The sequence below is a fragment of the Callospermophilus lateralis genome, chromosome 13, assembly GCF_048772815.1.
Source record: "Callospermophilus lateralis isolate mCalLat2 chromosome 13, mCalLat2.hap1, whole genome shotgun sequence".
NCBI lineage: Eukaryota > Metazoa > Chordata > Mammalia > Rodentia > Sciuridae > Callospermophilus > Callospermophilus lateralis.
In genome coordinates, this window is record NC_135317.1 from 28,545,916 (window position 1) to 28,566,341 (window position 20,426).

A 20,426-nucleotide genomic window follows, 5' to 3' on the forward strand; every position below is an offset into this window, starting at 1 on the left:
TTAAAATACATATAACTGAAAACTAGAGTTCTATTATTAGCAGATACACTGGGTTAAAAAATGTTCCCTCAAAATTCATATCTATTCAGAACTTATAAATGTGGCCTTATCTGGAAAACATCTGAAGACAGCAAGTTAAGATGAGGTCATAATGGATTAGAGTGGACCTTAAATCCAATGACTAGTGTCTTCATCAGGGCAGTCAGACACAGACACACAAAAGAAAGAAGGTCAGATGACAAAGGAAGCACAGATGAAGTGACACTGCTGAAGTGACTGAGGCAAGGGAGGATTCTTCCCTGGAGCCTTGAGCACCTTAACTTCAGCTTTCCATCCTCCAAAACTGTGAGAGAATGGATTTCTGTAGTTTTAAGCTACTCAGATGGTGGTACTTGGTGGTAGCCTGCCCTAGGAAATGAATACAGCATGTAAACAAAGAACCTGCTGCTTTTCTTAGTTAAATATTTACTGAGCACCTACTATATGCTAGGCACACTGTAGCAAGTGCTGGGGTTACGTTTTCTGTATGTTCTCTCAAACATATTTTATTTTGAACACTGGCTCTAAAACTATGACACTAAAAGCAAACACCTAATCAACAGCCTGAAATTTGAAACTCTAAAATCTTGAGACATAAACTCGGCCTGTGTAAAGTCCAAACAGCTGAATTTTGCAAGTCTTTTATTCACATGAAATGAGTAACTCTTTAATTAGTATTTTTTACTTTTTATCTTGATGAAATTCACTTTCATACATATATGAAAAAGAAAAGAAAAATATTGAAAGAGCACCAAAGTGCTTCTTATAATTGACTTTGGAGTAAAAGAAAGCTACATATAATTTTTTCCATTTATTCAATTTTAATTTATATTTAAATGCATCATATATTTATTTACATTATTTTCCAAGGAACATATTTCAAAATCTGTGCATCTAAGATTTTTCAGTGTAAATACCTCACTCCCTTTCAAAGGTTAATACATTAAAACTTGGGCTTAGAAAGGGTATAACTCAGATGATAAGAAGGCAAATTTAATGCACTGTCTAGTTTAGAAAAGATTGAACACAATCTAAAGTTTAACTTTTTATTAATAAATAATATTCCTGGAGACAAATTCTTCTATCAATCTTATAAAAAAAATCTGACACAGGCAGTTATTAGATAAACTGAATTCTGCTGTTATTTTCTCATAAATTCTAAAAATGATACTGCAAATCTCTTTATTGATACTATAATTAGGAGTTAGTCTATTTTCCTACAAAAATATCCCAACATTAATGGATCATTTGAAATACTGTGATAATTTATATATTTGAAAAGCAAAGCACGTGATACTCATTGACTGATATTGATCATATTTTTACTAAAGTATTTGTTTGAAATTTGACTAAATTACAATCAATAAAACAAATAACAGGCCTCCAAAATCCAACGTAATATAATTTTAATATCATTTCAAGTAATGATACAAGTATCTTCTATCACCATGACAGCTTAAAAATATTATTTTACTTTTTTTTATTATTAGTTGTTCAAAACATTACAAAGCTCTTGACATATCATATTTCATACATTTGATTCAAGTGGATTATGAACTCCCATTTTTACCCCGTATACAGATTGCAGAATCACATCGGTTACACATCCACTTTTTTACATACTGCCATACTAGAGTATGTTGTATTTTGCTGCCCTTCCTATCCTCTACTACCCCCTCTCCCCTCCCTTCCCCTCCCCTATTATTTTACTTTTAACTTTCAAAGTAACCATTAGTTTAGGTACTTACACTATAAAGGTCTTTTGTTTCTTCTTTCATTTTAGGGATCTCCAGAAGTAGAGCCCAGACTTCACCTCGGAGCTGGAGTGGGATTCCTTTGTAAATTCTCCTATGAAACTTATTAAAAGAAAAAGAAACTAGAAGTTTCAAATGGACAAAAAATTAGAATAGTCCCTTCAATCAATCCAGGTTATGTTTGTCTTTTATTTTCAGAGTATCCATGTCAATTAATTAATATATTTTAATCAGTTGATAGATTTAAATTGTCAACTCCCTTTTTTAGATCCTAAAAGGGAGACACAGACACAGAAGGAAAAAATAAACAAGAAAGCATCAAGAATGCTCAGTATATTACATTAGTATGTTCATACTATTATCAAAGTGTCCTTTAAAAGGCACAAAAGCATAGTCAATGCTCTCTGGTAAGCCAGGAACATGTTACTGACATTCCCTGTTACATACTTTGATCCCTTCTCCCCATTCACCTAGAAAGTGCTCCAAATAGCAAAAAGGTTGCCTTGTGCTAAACGTGTCCTCACAGTGTGCAGAGAACACTGTGTAACCCCTAATCTCTTTGCTACCACCTTCTCTCTGGGGCCTCTAGAACAAATCAAACTCCTTGCCATCTACCTCATACCTCACTTAGTTCTCTCTCTTTCTTCCCCCACCCCCACCCACCCCCCACACTCCTTTTCTTCCCTCCTTTCTCTTTTCACTTATTGATATTTCTTCAGGAAAACCTTTAACATTGAACCTATCTGATTAGACAAATATAGTGAAAAAACCCCAACAAGGAAAACATGTCTTTTTAATGAAATTAGACAGTACTCGTCAGTATCATTAACTCTTTGGGTCCTTGAAAAGTACACGATTGCCCTAAGAATCTTAAAATTCAATATACTTCTCTACCTTCTGGTAATGACATTTCCCCTTCAAGTCTAATTATCAAAATAACATGCAAACTTCTATGGCCATTACAATGTGGTCACTCATGCCTAATACAGTGGCTCTCATCCTAAGACTATACTAGAGACAACGGAGGAAGGAAAGAATTAATTCTATGTATGAGAATTGGGAAAGATTTCCTGTAGAGAAAATGACAAAGATACATATAAATGTGCCTGAAATGGGAAATGAAGTTGGGAACAGGGGAGAAGATAATGATGAATCAAATGGTGACTTTAATATTTATAACAATAATTACTCTAACATTTTCTGGCTGTCTATTGTAAGCCCAGATTATGCTTTGTTTCTAAGTAAATTCTGTCCTTATAGTATGTTTCTAAAGAAGTTGGTATTATTATCATAACCATTTTACAAATAAGAAAACTAAGATGTGGAAAAGTTACTAGCTCAAAATAAACTGTGTATAAGAATTCAAATTCAGTAAGTCTGACTTCAGAACCCAGTCACAACAACTAAAATACAGAACCTCTACAAACTGGATTTTAACAATAACTTAATACTTCAATTTGAAAGGTACTACTTTTAAAATTCTTTTACAAATTTGTGGATTTCATACACAAAATCTTTTTTAAAAAAAAGTTGCCTGAAATTTGCCTTTCATTTCTACTATATTTATTCATTTGCCCCCAGAATTAAGCAGTCTACTTTAGTCTTGCCAATGTTTAAAATCTACCAACTTTAAAAAAAAACTAAGATTCCATTAAATGACTGTTTTCAATGCCTCGTTTTTAAACTTAGTGCCCTCAAAACAATGTGTTAATCCATATCACTTTGCCTTCCAGTGAGTAAACTTTACAGCCCAGAAAGCCTGGCTCTATTTTGTGGAATTTTCAGAACTTCAAATACATATCATGAAACAGAAGTGCACTGTGCACTGCTGATGTTCTGTAGTGCCTCCCCATTTCCTCAGCTGCCCTGTCTCTGCCTTCCAATGGCATCAGTCTCCCAAATCTGGACATGAAACCACTGAGCCATACATAGGGCCTTACTAACTGTGTTCTATTTCCTTCTGACCTTTTACAGTCTGGATGTTGCTAACAAGTCAAGTGACCTTGGAGAATTTATTTTTAAACAATGGATCTATTTTCTGGTCAGTAAAATAAGATGTTGGCTAACAAGGTCTCAAAGAGACATTCAGTTATCTGACCAAAAAAGAAAGATGTGTATCTATTGTAGGTACATTGCTGTGACAGAACTTAGACATAATGATGTCATCATGGCCACTTAAACTATAATGGTCTTTACTTAACAGAAATAACTTCATTTAATAGACTATATTTTAAAAATACAATGCCACTGTCCACAGGGAGGTAGCTTCTGTGAGAACACATAGGCAACACATCCTAACGGAAATTTTTAAAATTAAAACTCTAAATCTCTCTACCACAGCTGTATTTTTATTTCAAAATATTTTTAGAACTTCTCTGTATTATTGCTATGAAAGTAAGGAATTTGTGGAGAGAAAACATAGTTTCTTCCATTGGAAGAGATGAAAAAAAAATATATGCCACTTTTTACTTCAATGCAATTTAAAACAAGGTATGAATTGAAAGCAGTAATTCTTTTAGAAGGTACAATCTGCTTCACACTAAATTGGACCATATATGTCATCAAATGATGCTAACATTATAGTTATGGGAGAGTGCTTTAAAATTATACATCAAAGAAATACTTCTGTTAAAATCTCTTTTAATGGAAACTGCATTAGCCAGAGTTGCTGTCAGAATAATAGCCTAGTAGAATTGCTCATTTTTACAGAGACTTACATATTTTCATAGATATATGTATAATAGAAGAGAACATAAAGCCATATAATTCTACAAACATTTTATTAGACTGAATGTGAGATGAAAATGGAAGTGCAACGCATGGAAATTTATCCTGTAATTGCCAATTGAGCAATCTTTCCATGAAGACATAAGGTAAAGTAGTTGTCAACTCTGGGCTAATCTGAAAGACAGCATACTATTAAACAAGAGCACAGGTATTGTACCTAATCGTCCACTTTGAACTGATTTCTCTTAAAAATACCCTGAGTTCCAAACCCAATGCCAAAGTTAAAATCAACAACCCAAAATGAATTCACTCTTGAGTAAAATAATAGAAGAGTCCAACTGACTTTAAAATAAGAATATTTAGGTTTCTCAAAAAGAAAAATTATATTAGCCCTGTGAGATACCTGTTCCAAAAAGACCTGCATGGTTAAATAAAGTTTCACATAATTTAAGTCGCTCTAAAAAATTCACTGCATTATAATAGCAAAGACTAAGGAGTCTTTTAGCAAACACACCTAGCTTAACTTTGACTCTGATTTCCCCAACTCTAAGCAGAGAGCCCTTTTCTTATATAATAAACAACACTTGCAGACTATGCACTGTCAGGCACTACTAGTCTATGTGCTTATTTACTAAATTAACTTACTTAATCCTCACAACAACTATATGAGATAGGTACAATTATTATTCCCATGTTACAGATGAATACACTACAGCAGAAAATGGTGAAATACCTTCCCCAAGGTCATGAAGCTGGTAAGTGGCAGAGCTAGAGTCTGAACCAGGATGGGATGGCTCCAACTCCTCTTCACCTTGAGGCTACACTGCTTCTATGTAATACCTATTAGAACCCAGGGAACTGATGCTGTGGAATTCTTGCTGGCAAATGCTGACATATAATAATTTAAATCTATACAAAAAGAGTGTATGTGTGGCGGGGGGGATTATATAGGAAAAAAAAGTGTGAGGAAATAAAAAATCCTAACAGTTAACTCAGTTGGGTTTTTACTATAAGACTCCGGAAGATTTCTTATTTTTCCTTTAAAAAATTTTTATTGTCTAACCCTCCTTCAAAAAACTACTATCAGGGGGCCGGGGATGTGGCTCAAGCGGTAGTGCACTCGCCTGGCACACGCAGGGCACTGGGTTCGATCCTCAGCACCACATAAAAATAAAATGATGTTGTGTCCACTGAAAACTAAAAAATAAATATTAAAAAAATTCTTTCTCTCTCTCTCTCTTAAAAAAAAAAAAACCTACTATCAGTATTAACACTTACTACATGCTTCCTACAGCAATGTAGGAAGCAATGCTATGTGCTTCCCATTAAATCTTCATCCTTTTGAAATGAGTACTACTATCTCCATTTCACAGATGAAGAAATTGAGGCTTAGATGACAGTGGTTAACAAAGCATATACTATGAGGTCCAAACTATTTTCAGAATATGATTAAAACCAAACTTTCCATTTTCACTGTGCTGACTTTTGCACTGAAGGCAGAAAAGCAAGGGAGAGAAAACCACCATACCTCAGCACAAATCAGGGCAGCAACAGTGCTGTGCTAGGAACTACTGTGTTCTTCTCTCAGTTAAAAAAAAAAAAATCAGTTTCACTTAAGGATACCCTTGATGAAGTAGTAAAAATGTGACTGAATCTTGAGTTCATGTCTTACTGACATGCCAAGTGACATTTGTATATGGTGCTTTTGCTGCATACATCGTTACCTAAGGGAAAAGCAGTTGTGAAACTGCTTATGTAACAATTTGAACCTACTTCTTTTTTTCATACAACACCATTATTACTTGAAAAAAACAAGTGACTAACCATAACTATATGGTTGTTCAGATTTGATGCAGTATTTTGCAGACATTTTCTCAAAGTAAGTGAGACTGACACTTGAAGGAAAATAACTAACACTGTCTTGTTGTTTCACCGATCACATATGACCTTTCAAGTAAAAATTAGAACTCTGAAAAACTTCTACCACCAAGAACTTGGCACCTTCCCACTATTTAAAGACTCTTCCGACAAGACTGGTAGTGATATTAACAGGGGTGTGTGTGTGTGTGTGTGTGTGTGTGTGTGTGTGTGTGTGTTTCTTTAATTGGTTTAAAATTTGGCACAAATTCAATGCAGAGCAAAAAGATTTAAGGGGAGGTTTGCTAGAAGCTTTTGGAAGAGGAGACTGCTGCTGCATCAAAGAAAATATTCTGAGGTTAGCCCTGAGCAGTGTGACATGGGGATATGAAGCAACTGCTGCTGTGATTCTGACCTCAAAGGGAAGACAACCTCAAGAGAAAGCAGACACTGCTGAAGGCAGAGAGGAGATGGAAGAAGCCAAGTCACTGGGACCATAATTGAGCAGCTGAAATCACTCCTAAAACCCACCCAACACAGCCTCTTAACTGGTGAAACCAATCTTGAGTTGGGTATTGTGTCACTTACAACATAGAGACTGCTAAGATAAGGCATTCTATCAAATTAAATGAAATTTTCAAAAATGATTATGAATGTAACACTCATAATTGAAGAAAAGTTCTTATTGTGAAATCTACATTGAATACATACAGTTTCACATGGAAATAACATTATTTAAAATTACCTTTTCAGTGTTCTTGTATTTTTCCCATCCTTTTAGCATTTTCAGCCATTTGGTAGTTCTTTCAATTTCCAGGTTCTTTTGCTAAAATAAAGTTGAAATTCATTGTTACTCTTTGTTGGAGGTTTTTTTTTTGTTGTTGTTGTTGTTGTTGTTTGTTTGTTTCTGCTTACAAATTACAAAAAGAAAATGCTACAAAAAAAGTATTGCTAAAAAATGTTGTACTCTATTAGATAGCAAATATCCTATCTTAACTTGGTCTAAGTTATAAGTTGGATAATATCCAAGTTGTATCAGTAGTATTCTGTGGCTAAAGAGTAAAAAGGAATGAAACTGCTTATATTTTCCAACACTTTAAGGCTAATCACATAAGGCTAGTTTTTTTTTTTTTTTAAAGAAAATTTTAAAATATCTTTCCTGAGGTCATGAAATCACAGCTTCCATATCTAATTCCCTTATTTCTCATTCTACCATATTCTAGCATATTAATGTTTTCAATGATAATTGATTTTTTTAAGGAACTGGCTATTTATTTATTCATTTACTTACTTTTAGTGTGATTAATTTATAAATAGCACTAGGCTAGAGAAAAATTACACAAATCAGTCACAGTTGCTGCCCTATGGGGGATTCACCTCACACTAGAGGGAATGGACAAGGAAAGACACAGTGCCCTGACAGGTGCTCTGATATAGAGGCAGGGAGGGTAATAGCAAGGTCACACAGAAGGAGCACTCAAATCCACCCAGAGGGTGTCAGAGAAAATGAGCCACACGTGAATAACTGAATGACTGGGATTTTTAGGAAGTGCAATGCAGGAAAAGAATATTCTAGGCAGATGGGGAAATGTGTATTCCCAAGCTGATTCAGCACCCTAGGGATTAGTCCCAAAAGGCTTAAAGAAAGGAAATATCAGGAGATGAGGCTTCCAAAGTAGGTAAGGGTCTTGTGTATGTCACATGAAATTGAAATCAGAGATGAAGTGAGGAATGGACAGGTGAGACAGAAAATGCTTGCTCCTCACTTCTTTAGTTTCCAGAAGAAAGATTTTTTCCCCCTAAAAACTCAGGCCTGAGAGAGTATTAAGTTGTACGAATAAAAAGTAATGGAAAGAGAAGAGTATGCAGGAAAGGGAATAGTTGTGAGGATGCATCTTATGTTCAAGGTGGATGCTCTTTACAATCCACTAAAGTGGGTGTGGTCATCTCCATTTCATGATAAAAACCTGAGGCACAAAGGGATTAAGGAACAGGTCTCATTAAGGATAGAAGAGGAGTTCAGAGCCAGGCATCTTGGCTTGAGGACCTGTACTCTTAGGGGCCACATCTCCCACCTCTGGTTTCTATTCTTCTCTGGTGTACCAAGGCAATTGCAGGTCCTGGATAAAGATAACGACTCCTTTCTGACTGGCTTCAATCCAGCCTCAAACAAGGAGGCATTGTATGTTGGCAGATGGCATAAACCCACTGCCAATATTTTTAGATCTAAAAGAGCCCCAGAGAAAATCCTGAATTTCGGAAGGTCTCACCAATGAGAATATTTACATTATTTTTAGCTATATTCTTAAAACTCAATTACTTTTTTTTAACCCCGTGGTGGCGCTGGGGATCGAACTGAGGGCCTTGCACATGCTAGGCAAGCATTCTACCACCAAATTACACTCCCAGTTCCACTTTTTAACTATTTTACATTCACTTATGAATTTTTTCATAATAAAATAGCGCTTGTGAGCAAAAGATAGTCTGTTAGAATTTTCATTTTTCAAAAGGTTAAGCATAGTCTTTATTATATTATTAGTGATAAAATGTTACAGATGGTTCCAAAAATATGTTTAATTTTAAAACTCAGTGGGGCACTGAAATCTAATTAATGTTTCTGCTAAATATGACTTCAGAGATGGCCAAGCTGTGAAAAACTGAGATTGGTCTAAGTTGCCATTTGGTATTTTTTTGTTCTTCTACACTTCCTCTCCTGACTTCTTCAAAGCATAATCCCTTTTCCCACCAACTGAAAAACACCAAGTAATTTAAGCCAACCCAAGAGTATAATAACATATACTTTGCCAGGAACAACCCTGCTGAGTTCTAGCAGATCTCTTACTATCTTTCATTTTTATGACTATGAATTATCAACAAATCACTTTAGGATGTAGTCATTCTTTTTTTAAAGACACACTTTTATATTCTAATGTTTATCTCATATATATATATATATATATATATATATGAAAAGCATATTTAATGATTCTTAAAAATTAAAGTGTCTGTTTTGTCCTTATAACATTTAAAATAATCTCTCTCTTTATATATATATATATATATATATATATATATATATATATATACTTATATATTTATATATATAAGTAATCAATAACCTAGACTTAACTGACATATATAGAATATATCAACCATCATCAAGTGGATACACATTTTTCTCAACAGCACATGGATCCTACTCAAAGATAGACCATATATTATGCCACAGGGCGACTCTCAGTAAATATAAAGGTGTGGAGATAATACCATGCACCATATCTGACCATAATGGAATGAAACTGGAAATTAATGATAAAAGAAAGAAGGAAAAATCCTGCATCACCTGGAAAATGAACAATATGTTACTGAATGATCAATGGGTTACAGAAGATATAAAGGAGGAAATCAAAAAATTCCTAGAGATAAATGACAATACAGACACAACATACCGGAATCTATGGGACACAATGAAAGCAGTTTTAAGAGGGAAATTCATTTCCTGGAGTTCATTCCTCAAAAAAAAGAAAAAACCAACAAATAAATGAACTCACACTACATCTTAAAACCTTAGAAAAGGAAGAGCAAAACAACAGCAAATATAGCAGAAGACAAGAAATAATTAAAATCAGAGCGGAAATCAACGAAATTGAAACAAAAAAAACCATTGAAAAAATTGATAAAACTAAAAGTTGGTTCTTTGAAAAAATAAATAAGATCGACAGACCCTTAGCCATGCTAACGAAGAGAAGAAGAGAGAGAACGCAAATTACTAACATACGGGATGAAAAAGGCAATATCACAACAGACACTACAGAAATACAGAAGACAATTAAAAAGTATTTTGAAACCCTATATTCCAATAAAATAGAAGATAGTGAAGATATCGATAAATTTCTTAAGTCATATGATCTGCTCAGATTGAGTCAGGAAGACACACACGATTTAAACAGACCAATAACAAAAGAAGAAATTGAAGAGGCCATCAAAAGACTACCAACTAAGAAAAGCCCGGGACCGGATGGGTATACAGCAGAATTTTACAAAACCTTCAAAGAAGAATTAATACCAATACTTTTCAAGCTATTTCAAGAAATAGAAAAAGAAGGAGCTCTTCCAAATTCATTCTATGAGGCTAACATAACCCTGATCCCAAAACCAGACAAAGACACTTCAAAGAAAGAAAACTATAGACAATATCTCTAATGAACTTAGATGCAAAAATTCTCAATAAAATCCTGGCGAATCGAATGCAAAAGCATATCAAAAAAATTGTGCACCATGATCAAGTAGGATTCATCCCTGGGATGCAAGGATGGTTCAATATACGGAAATCAATAAATGTTATTCACCACATCAATAGACTTAAAGATAAGAACCATATGATCATCTCGATAGATGCAGAAAAAGCATTTGACAAAGTACAGCATCCCTTTATGTTCAAAACACTAGAAAAACTAGGGATAACAGGAACTTACCTCAACATTGTAAAAGCTATATATGCTAAGCCTCAGGCTAACATCATTCTAAATGGAGAAAAATTGAAGGCATTCCCTCTAAAATCTGGAACTAGACAGGGATGCCCTCTTTCACCACTTCTATTCAACTTAGCTCTTGAAATACTAGCCAGAGCAATTAGACAGACAAAAGAAATTAAAGGCATAAAAATAGGAAAAGAAGAACTTAAATTATCGCTATTTGCGGATGACGTGATAATATACTTAACAGACCCAAAAGGGTCTACAAAGAAACTGCTAGAGTTAATAAATGAATTCAGCAAAGTGGCAGGATATAAAATCAACACGCATAAATCAAAGGCATTCCTGTATATCAGCAACAAAACTTCTGAAATGGAAATGAGGAAAACCATTCCATTCACAATATCCTCAAAAAAAATAAAATACTTGGGAATCAACCTAACAAAAGAGGTGAAAGATTTATACAATGAAAACCACAGAACCCTAAAGAGAGAGATAGAAGATCTTAGAAGATGGAAAAATGTACCCTGTTCATGGATAGGCAGAACTAACATTATCAAAATGGCGATATTACCCAAAGTTCTCTACAGGTTTAATGCGATGCCAATCAAAATCCCAACGGCATTTCTTGTAGAAATAGATAAAGCAATCATGAAATTCATATGGAATAACAAAAGACCCAGAATAGCAAAAACAATACTAAGCAGGAAGTGTGAATCTGGAGGTATAGCGATACCAGAGTTCAAACTGTACTACAAAGCAATAGTAACAAAAACAGCGTGGTACTGGTACCAAAACAGGCAGGTGGATCAATGGTACAGAATAGAGGACACAGAAACCAATCCACAAAATTACAAATTTCTTATATTTGATAAAGGGGATAAAAACATGCAATGGAGGAAGGATAGCATCTTCAACAAATGGTGCTGGGAAAATTGGAAATCCATATGCAACAAAATGAAACTGAATCCCTTTCTCTCGCCATGCACAAAAGTTAACTCAAAATGGATCAAGGAGCTTGATATCAAAGCAGAGACCCTGCACCTGATAGAAGAAAAAGTTGGCTCCGATCTACATATTGTGGGGTCAGGCTCCAAATTCCTTAATAGGACGCCCATAGCCCAAGAGTTAATAACAAGAATAAACAAATGGGACTTACTTAAACTAAAAAGTTTTTTCTCAGCAAGAGAAACAATAAGAGAAGTAAATAGGGAGCCTACATCCTGGGAACAAATCTTTACTCCTCACACTTCAGATAGAGCCCTAATTTCCAGAATATACAAAGAACTCAAAAAATTAAACAATAAGATAACAAATAACCCAATCAACAAATGGGCCAAGGACCTGAACAGACACTTCTCAGAAGAAGACATACAATCAATTAATAAGTACATGAAAAAATGCTCACCTTCTCTAGCAGTCAGAGAAATGCAAATCAAAACCACCCTAAGATACCATCTCACTCCAGTAAGATTGGCAGCCATTATGAAGTCAAACAACAACAAGTGCTGGCAAGGATGTGGGGAAAAGGGTACACTTGTACATTGCTGGTGGGACTGCAAAATGGTGCGGCCAATATGGAAAGCAGTATGGAGATTCCTGGGAAAGCTGGGAATGGAACCACCATTTGACCCAGCTATCGCCCTCCTCGGACTATTCCCTGAGGACCTTAAAAGAGCATGCTATAGGGATACTGCCACATCAATGATCATAGCAGCACAATTCACAATAGCCAGACTGTGGAACCAACCTAGATGCCCTTCAATAGATGAATGGATAAAAAAAATGTGGCATCTATACACAATGGAGTATTATGCAGCACTAAAAAATGACAAAATCATGGAATTTGCAGGGAAATGGATGGCATTAGAGCAGATTATGCTAAGTGAAGCTAGCCAATCCTTAAAAAACAAATGCCAAATGTCTTCTTAAGGAGAGCAACTAACAACTGAACAGAGGGAAAGAGCATGAGGAAAATATTAACATTAAACTGAGACGAGTGATGGGAGGGAAAGGGAGAGAGAAGGGAAATTGCATGGAAACGGAAGGAAACCCTCATTGTTATACGAAATCACATATAGGAGGTTGTGACAGGAAAGGGGGGGGAAGGGAGAGAACGGAACAACAACAGATGAGGTAGAGAGGGAAGATGAGAGGGGAGGGGAGGGGGGATAGTAGGGGATAGGAAAGTCAGCAGAATACAACAGTCACTAATATGGTATTATGTAAACATTGTGAATGTGTAACTGATGTGATTCTACAATCTGTATTTGGGGTAAAAATGGAAATGCATAACTCACTTGAATCAAATGTATGAAAGATGAAAAAAAATAAATAAATAAAAAATATTAATTCTTCCTATATCCATGAACATGGGAGGACTTTCCATTCTCTAGTGTCTTCGATTTCTTCTCCAGTGTTCTATAATTTTAATTGTAGAGATCTTTCAGGTTATTGATTAGATTTCTTCCTAGGCTTATTTTAATTTTTTGAGGCTATTGCAAATGGAATTTTTTTTCTTATTTCTTTCTCTGAAGATTTGTTACTGATGTACAGAAAAACTATTGCATTGTATCTTGATTTTGTGTCCTGCTACCTGGCTGAATTTTTTAAATTAGATTTAAAAGTCTTTTGGTGAAATTCTTTTCTAGTGTTCTTCATGACTCTGTGTTTTTGGGGAATAAATTTCTATAAGTGACATTTCAGCATTACATGATATATTCATTTTAGTGGGTCTTAGTTGAAAAAAAGGCCAAATGGTTTCTAAAAGCTTGCCAATTCCTATTGTCATCTATAACACATAATATAACAGTATTTATAAAGTGTGTTTTCTGTTTGAATATGATGGGTTGATATTTTTTGTGGGGGTACAGGAACAACTTTGCATGTATTAAAGCTAAAATCTTACCCATTTTTCCTTTATTTCCTGTAACTATTTTTTGTATTATAATAAATGTCTTTATAGCATCTAAAAAAAATAATAAAATAAAATAATCTCTCTCTCTTTATATATATATATATTTATATATTTTATATATAATTATATATATATTTATATATTATATATATACACTTATATATTTATATATATACTTATATATTTATATATATTATATATAAATATTTTATTATATATATATTTATATATTATATATTTATAAAGAGAGAGAGATTATTTTAAATGTTATACAAGGACAAAATAGACACTTTAATTTTTAAGAATCATTAAATATGCTTTTCTTTCCTGACATCAGAGAGGGAGGGAGAGAGGGAGGGAGGGAGAGAAGGAAGGAAGGAAGGAAGGAAGGAAGGAAGGAAGGAAGTAAGTAAGTAAGTTAGTTAGTTAGTTATACCTTGGAGAAGCTCCCAGGTTGTAGAATTTTAAAATTATGTATCAGTAGATCAATCAAGTTTAAATGTTAAACTCCATAATTCTGTCAGTTCAGCTATACCAGACTTAAATGCACACATAAGTCTTTCCCCTCCTACTCATGAATCTGTAATTTATGGATAAAATATACTTTTTCACCAATACATGCTGAAGCTAATTATTCTAAATAATTATTTTAAAGTGTGAAATAATTGAAAATGTATGTGACAAATGTGAACTTAAATGCTTTAGAAAAACAGGCTAAGAAACATCCACTTGCCATAGACTCATCAACAACACAGAGATGAAACTAGAATATGACAGCATATCAGAACTTTCACCCAGAAGTTCAACAGATATTTTATTTTATTTTTTTTAAAGAGAGTGTGTGAGAGAGAGAAAGAATTTTTTTAATATTTATTTTTTAGTTTTCGGTGGACACAACATCTTTGTTTGTATGTGGTGCTGAGGATCGAACCCGAGCTGCACGCATGCCAGGCAAGCGCGCTAATGCTTGAACCACATCCCCAGCCCATCAACAGATATTTTAAACTCAACATATCCAAAAAGATTTCCCCAAACATTTTGCCATTACCCTCTGTTTCCTGACATGAATTAATAATATCTCTAAGTACCATGTCAATCAAATTGGAATCTCAAAGTTGTTTTGAGTTTCCCACACCCAAATGATACTTTGCTGGTCCCACCTGTCTCCTTTCCATCCTGTCCTCTGCCCTCATACAAGTAATCATAGCTCTGGGAAGAATACAATAGCTCCTTACTGACATTCCTGTCTTCAGTTCAGCCTCCACACTGCTACCACAACTTTTAAACGTGTCTACTTTAAAATCTTTCAAAGGCAACTCATAATCCACAAATAAAGTTCAAAATCAACATAGCATACTCCATGGCCCTTAACAATAAGGCCTGACTGACCTTCCAGATTCACTTGGCAGCTATTGTTATGATCTGGCTATTCTGAATTATTTGTCATTCCCAAAACATGCTGCATTTTCATGTCTCTTAGACCATTTGGTATACTTCTGACTATGGCGCTCTTTCTTTCCTTGTCTGGCAAAATCCTATGTATTCTCTCCAGATGCAGATCAAATGCCCAAGGTCTGGAACTTCTTCAAATATAACCATGTCTCAAGCAAAATTAACTGTTCCCTCAGCATCCATACCATGGATTAAGGACCAAGCTGGCCTAGATTCAAATCTGAGCTATGCCTATTATTTTCGCTTAGGGCAAATTATTTAATTCTTCTGTACCTTAGTTGTCTCATCCACAAAATGAGAACTATTATTACTGTTGTAACAGCAACCAATACTTCATGTTCTAGCTTTCCAAAGATCCAAATCACATTATTAATATTAAAGTATGAACTACTTGATCACAGTGACCAAATCATATGTTCATCTTTTAATTTCATCACCTAAAGCAATGACTGTTAGAAAAGAAAACTTATATAGACATTTTTAAAGAAAAAAAATTACTTAAGAAAAGACAACTGAATAGCACTATGGAGTAACTGTTAGCATTCGGTAGTCCCAAGGTGGAAGGGTGGGAAGGAGAATGAATCTAAATAGAACAAAAATCAGAATGTTACTTCTGATTGTTTGATCATTTAATATAGTCTGATCGTTATAATATAGAAATAACCAGGGTAAATTGTAAATCTCTCTAGAGCATGATAGTGGAGATGGTATCCTTCCATTACTTTAGCAACACTTTTCAAAATTCTGCCCAAAGGCAGCAAAATACAAAATTGATTCTGTTGCTTTCATGTATAAACATCTTACTTTTCTCAATTTTCCTTTTGAAATATTCAAACCCGCAAAAAAACTGGAAGAACAGCACATCGTATACTTGTATGTCCCTTACCCTAGATCTACCAATTATTAATCTTTTGCCAGATTTCATTTATTTCCATAGTTTGGGTGTTTTTTATTTGGTTTTTTGGTAGCTGATCCATTAAAAAAATCTCTAAATATTTCCAAGTATATATCACCTAAGAACAAAAGCACATTATATTAATCACAGTACCATTATTATACCCAAGAAAATTTAAAATTTATTCCTCATTACTTCATAAAGAATCATACCAAATACCCTACATGTATCCCCCAATTTTGTAGGGTTGGGGGGGAGAACCAGGAATTGAACTCAGGGGCACCCAACCACTGAGTCACATCCCCAGTCCTATTTTGAATACTATTTAGAGACAGAGTCTTACTGAGTTGCTTAGCGCCTCGCATTTGCTGAGGCTGGCTTTGAACTCACAATCCTCCTGCCTCAGCTTCCCAAGCCACTGGGATTACAAGTATGTGCCACGGTATCCAGTCTTATTCAATGTTTTATAATTCATTATCATATGTTTTGAAGCTTTAATTGTCTCATATTTGGCAGACTGCCTCCTATATGATCAGAAATCTCTCCCCTTCAAAGACCTATATTACAAATTAAGACCTATATGCCAAATGTGCTCATTACTGCAATTTTAAAAACTGTATAGGAGATCATAGCATGAGAAAATTCCACTTCCCTTCAAAATGTCAGAAAACAAAAATAGCCAAGAAAAAATAATGCACAGGGCTTAATGTTGGTCGATTTTCCCCCTTTGTTAGCTCTCCACTACCCCTACTGGCTAAGAAAACAGTACACCGTTGCGTACTTTACTTCCAAGGGCTGTTTTCAGGGGAAAGACTAAACTTCTGCTTTAAATTTATGATAACCTACTGTCTTAAGTTAATGTTGCCTCCAAGTCAGAATTGGCCTCTCCTATTAGGCTAAGGAGGGTGTAAGGATTAAAACTGAACTCATGATCATCTTTGTTACCTCTCATCCTTCAGTGATCTGAGACAAAATTTTTAATTGTATAGGTCCATCTGAACAGCTTGTGTCCTAAATCTCCTGCCACTATTCATATAGTGAAAAACTCAGACAAAAGTTAAACATACACAATCCATAGATGGTTGTTAAACAGCCTTCTTTTTAAGAATAAGACACCTTAGAACTTTGCTTAAATTCACGTGTTCAGATTCTACTTGAATATTAGTGTAATATTGTGACCCAATGAAAATACATTTTTGGTTTCTACTCCCCTGTTTCTGCTTCTAATGTCCCTGGGATTCCTTGAGTAACAGGAGAATCTATTATTCTAATGATGTGACTCTTAGTAGGCTCCTGGATAAATTCCACATTCTACTGCCTAAAAACAGGAGAGGAGCTAGTGATTGAATTAATAATCAATCATACTTATATCATAAAACATCCATAAAAATCCCTGAACTTTGGAGAGCTTCCAGGCTGATAAACTCATGGAGGGTTGCATACCCACAAAGGGTATCTCTACCTTGCCCTATGCACCTTCCATTTGGCTATTGAGTTGTTTCCTTTTAAAATAAATAAATGGGTAATAATAAGTAAACATGCTTTCATGAGTTCTGAAATTGATCAAACCAGAGGATTAGGTCATGGGGAGCTCTTATTTACAGCCCATAATTCAGAAGTACAGGTGACAACCTGGGGCTTTTGATTTGTGCCTGACATCAGAGACATTCTTCTGAGACTGAGTCTTAACCTGTGAGGTTTATGCTAATTCTAGTTATTGCCAAAATTGAGTTAAATACTGTACTACATGAAAAAATTGCTGAATCTATAAAAATCCAATCAGTATCCACTAAGAACTGCTTAGTGTTTGGAGAAAAACTCAAACACATCTTGGTAGCTGCTTTTTTTAAGATACATGAAATGAGAGAATAGTTAAAAAGAAAAAAAAAACAAAACAAAAACTGTTTTCCCCCATCTCTTACCATTAATCTGTTTTCAACTAATACAATTAAGACAATGAATGAAGATGAAGTTGACAAGAATCACCCATGCCTAGATCTCACCAGTAGAGGTCAGGAGAGGACAAGAAGTACAAGAAGGAATGGGTCTCTTTTTACAGAGCACTTTGAAAATGGCAAGCCCATTAGTCATGTATTTTGAGAAAGATTTCAAACCATGTAAACTTAAGGTATCATTTTTTAAGAAATAATGGGCTCCAATATTGTATTCATCAGGCAAAATACTGCATTATATGAAGAAATTGCTGAATCTATAAAAATTCATAAAAAATTTTATAAAAACTCTCCTTATTAAAAACATTAATAAGCTCAAAGAAATAATATAATCCATTATTAATATTGTTCTCTTCAGATTTAATATAATAAGTGTATTTGTTTATTTGCTTAATTGCCTGTTTTGGGGGACTCAAAACACTTTGCAAATACCAGCATTAATCCTCTTATGAGGAAGGATTACTATCCCAATTCTAAATGGAGAGCTACCTCATGTAAAATAATACATCTGCAAAGCTAGAAGTGAAGCCATGATCACTTGATCATACACCAGCATGTCAGTATTCCCAAATGGCAGGAAGCATATATGCTTCAAGGGTATGCTTTGTAAAAACTAGAGCCGGCAGCAAGGCTATTTTCTTCACTGACTGTATTCAATTAAAAAGTAAACGGAAAATTTTTATTAGTTTCCTAGAAGTGGAGAGCATGGCAGCTAGGTCTAGGCACTCGCTGTACAATACATGAATTTAAAATAGAAAAACTGGGGGAAAATCTGACAAACTAAAAAGTTTCTAGCGTTAGACTGCTTTGCATGAGTCTAAGTATTCATTTCACTTTAAAGAAGCCAAAACTATACAAGTAGGAGGTCATGCAGTTTAAGTGTGGTTGATATATGAAAGGCCTTCTAGAACCTCAATCAATAGCCTCAAAGCCCTGCCCCAATAAAAATTTGACAAATAAGGATAAAATTATATCTTATTTTAAAATAAATTATTAAGGTATGCACAATCACTTTGTACTGATGAGTGACTCATTATATTAAATTCATTAGAAACAACCAATTAATTATAAGCCTAATAGCACTGGATAGGGGGTCATCTGTTGTAAGGTCTTTAAGAAAAATTGAAATTTTTTAAAAATACAAATTTAACAGCTTCTTTCAAGCATGCATCCTCTACTGGCTCTGTTTTATATTTTTTTCTTCACTGTCCCATTTCTTTAGTCATCTAAATCACTGATTTGAAGACTCTGAGATGTTCTGGACCAGGAAATTATTTCTTAAAAGGTGGGAGAGGAAGAGGTCAATAATGGGTTACTGGATTTTTATTTTGTCAAAAGTGGATATTTTTTGTTTAAAAAAATACCATCCAACATTTCTCTCCTTAATTTCTCAAATAAAGCACATTTTTTAAAACACTTGAAAGGATCATCTCTGCCAGTCTTCAAATCAGTAGGTACTTTTAGGGTTATAAAGAAGTCACTACATCCATTTACTCAGTCCACACTTATTGAGCAGATGTGATATGCTAAGCACTGCTCTAAGTTCTAGGGATATAGCAATGATCAAAGCAGATTTTTTAAAAAGGGAGGAGGCAGAATGATGAGGAAGAAATGGAAGAAGAAGAGGAAGAGAAGGAAGAAGAGGGAAGAAGAGGAAGGGAAGAAGGCAGAAGAAGCCTCATATAGATTACATCCTACAGGGAAACACAGACAAAATAAAACAACAAGCAAATTGTATAATTTGCAAAATAGTATTAAGTGCTAAAGAGAAAAACAAAGGAGGATAATTAACACTAGAGGAGAGACAGTTTTCAATTTCAGATGATAGCCAGGGCAGTCTTATTCTGATGTTGACATTGAGTAAACACCTGAAGGAAATGAGTCTTGCAGCTATTGGTGAGGGGAAAACATTCCAAGAGGAAGCAGCCAGTGGAAAAGGCCTGAAAGAGGGAATGTGGCCACCATGTTCAAGAGATACTAAGAAGCCAGCACATGAGCAAGAGTAGGTGACTCAGAGAACTAACAGAAGCTACATCATACAGGGCTTTGAAGGTCATTTGAAGGACTTTTCTTTTAATGTGGATGAGATGGGGAGCCACTATAAGGTTCTGATCAGAAAGTAACATGATCTCATTCATTTTAACAGAACCTGGTTCTGGTTGTTTCAGAGAACACGTGGGAGGAAGGGGCCATGGCAGAGATGGGAAGATAGGAAGACAGATTACAGTGGACCAAGAGAGCAGAGGTAAAGAGAGTGAGAAATCATCAGATTCCGAACACATTTTGAAAGTGAAACTCATAGTATTTGTTGACAGATGAGATGAGGGATTTGAAAGAAAGTCAAAGACAATTTAGAAG

General features: G+C 34.7%; 1 protein-coding gene across 3 annotated transcripts in view; it reads right to left on the reverse strand.

Annotated features, from left to right (window-relative positions):
- Positions 1-20,426, reverse strand: part of Usp6nl (USP6 N-terminal like) — a 148,643-nt gene that overhangs the window by 34,437 nt on the left and 93,780 nt on the right. For all 3 annotated transcript variants that reach the window (XM_076831703.1, XM_076831702.1, XM_076831704.1), the window contains 2 exons: positions 7,123-7,203; positions 1,788-1,895 (listed from right to left, as the gene is read on the reverse strand). In XM_076831703.1, the coding sequence (XP_076687818.1) occupies positions 1,788-1,895; positions 7,123-7,203 (189 nt within the window). The remainder of the gene's footprint in view (positions 1-1,787; positions 1,896-7,122; positions 7,204-20,426) is intronic.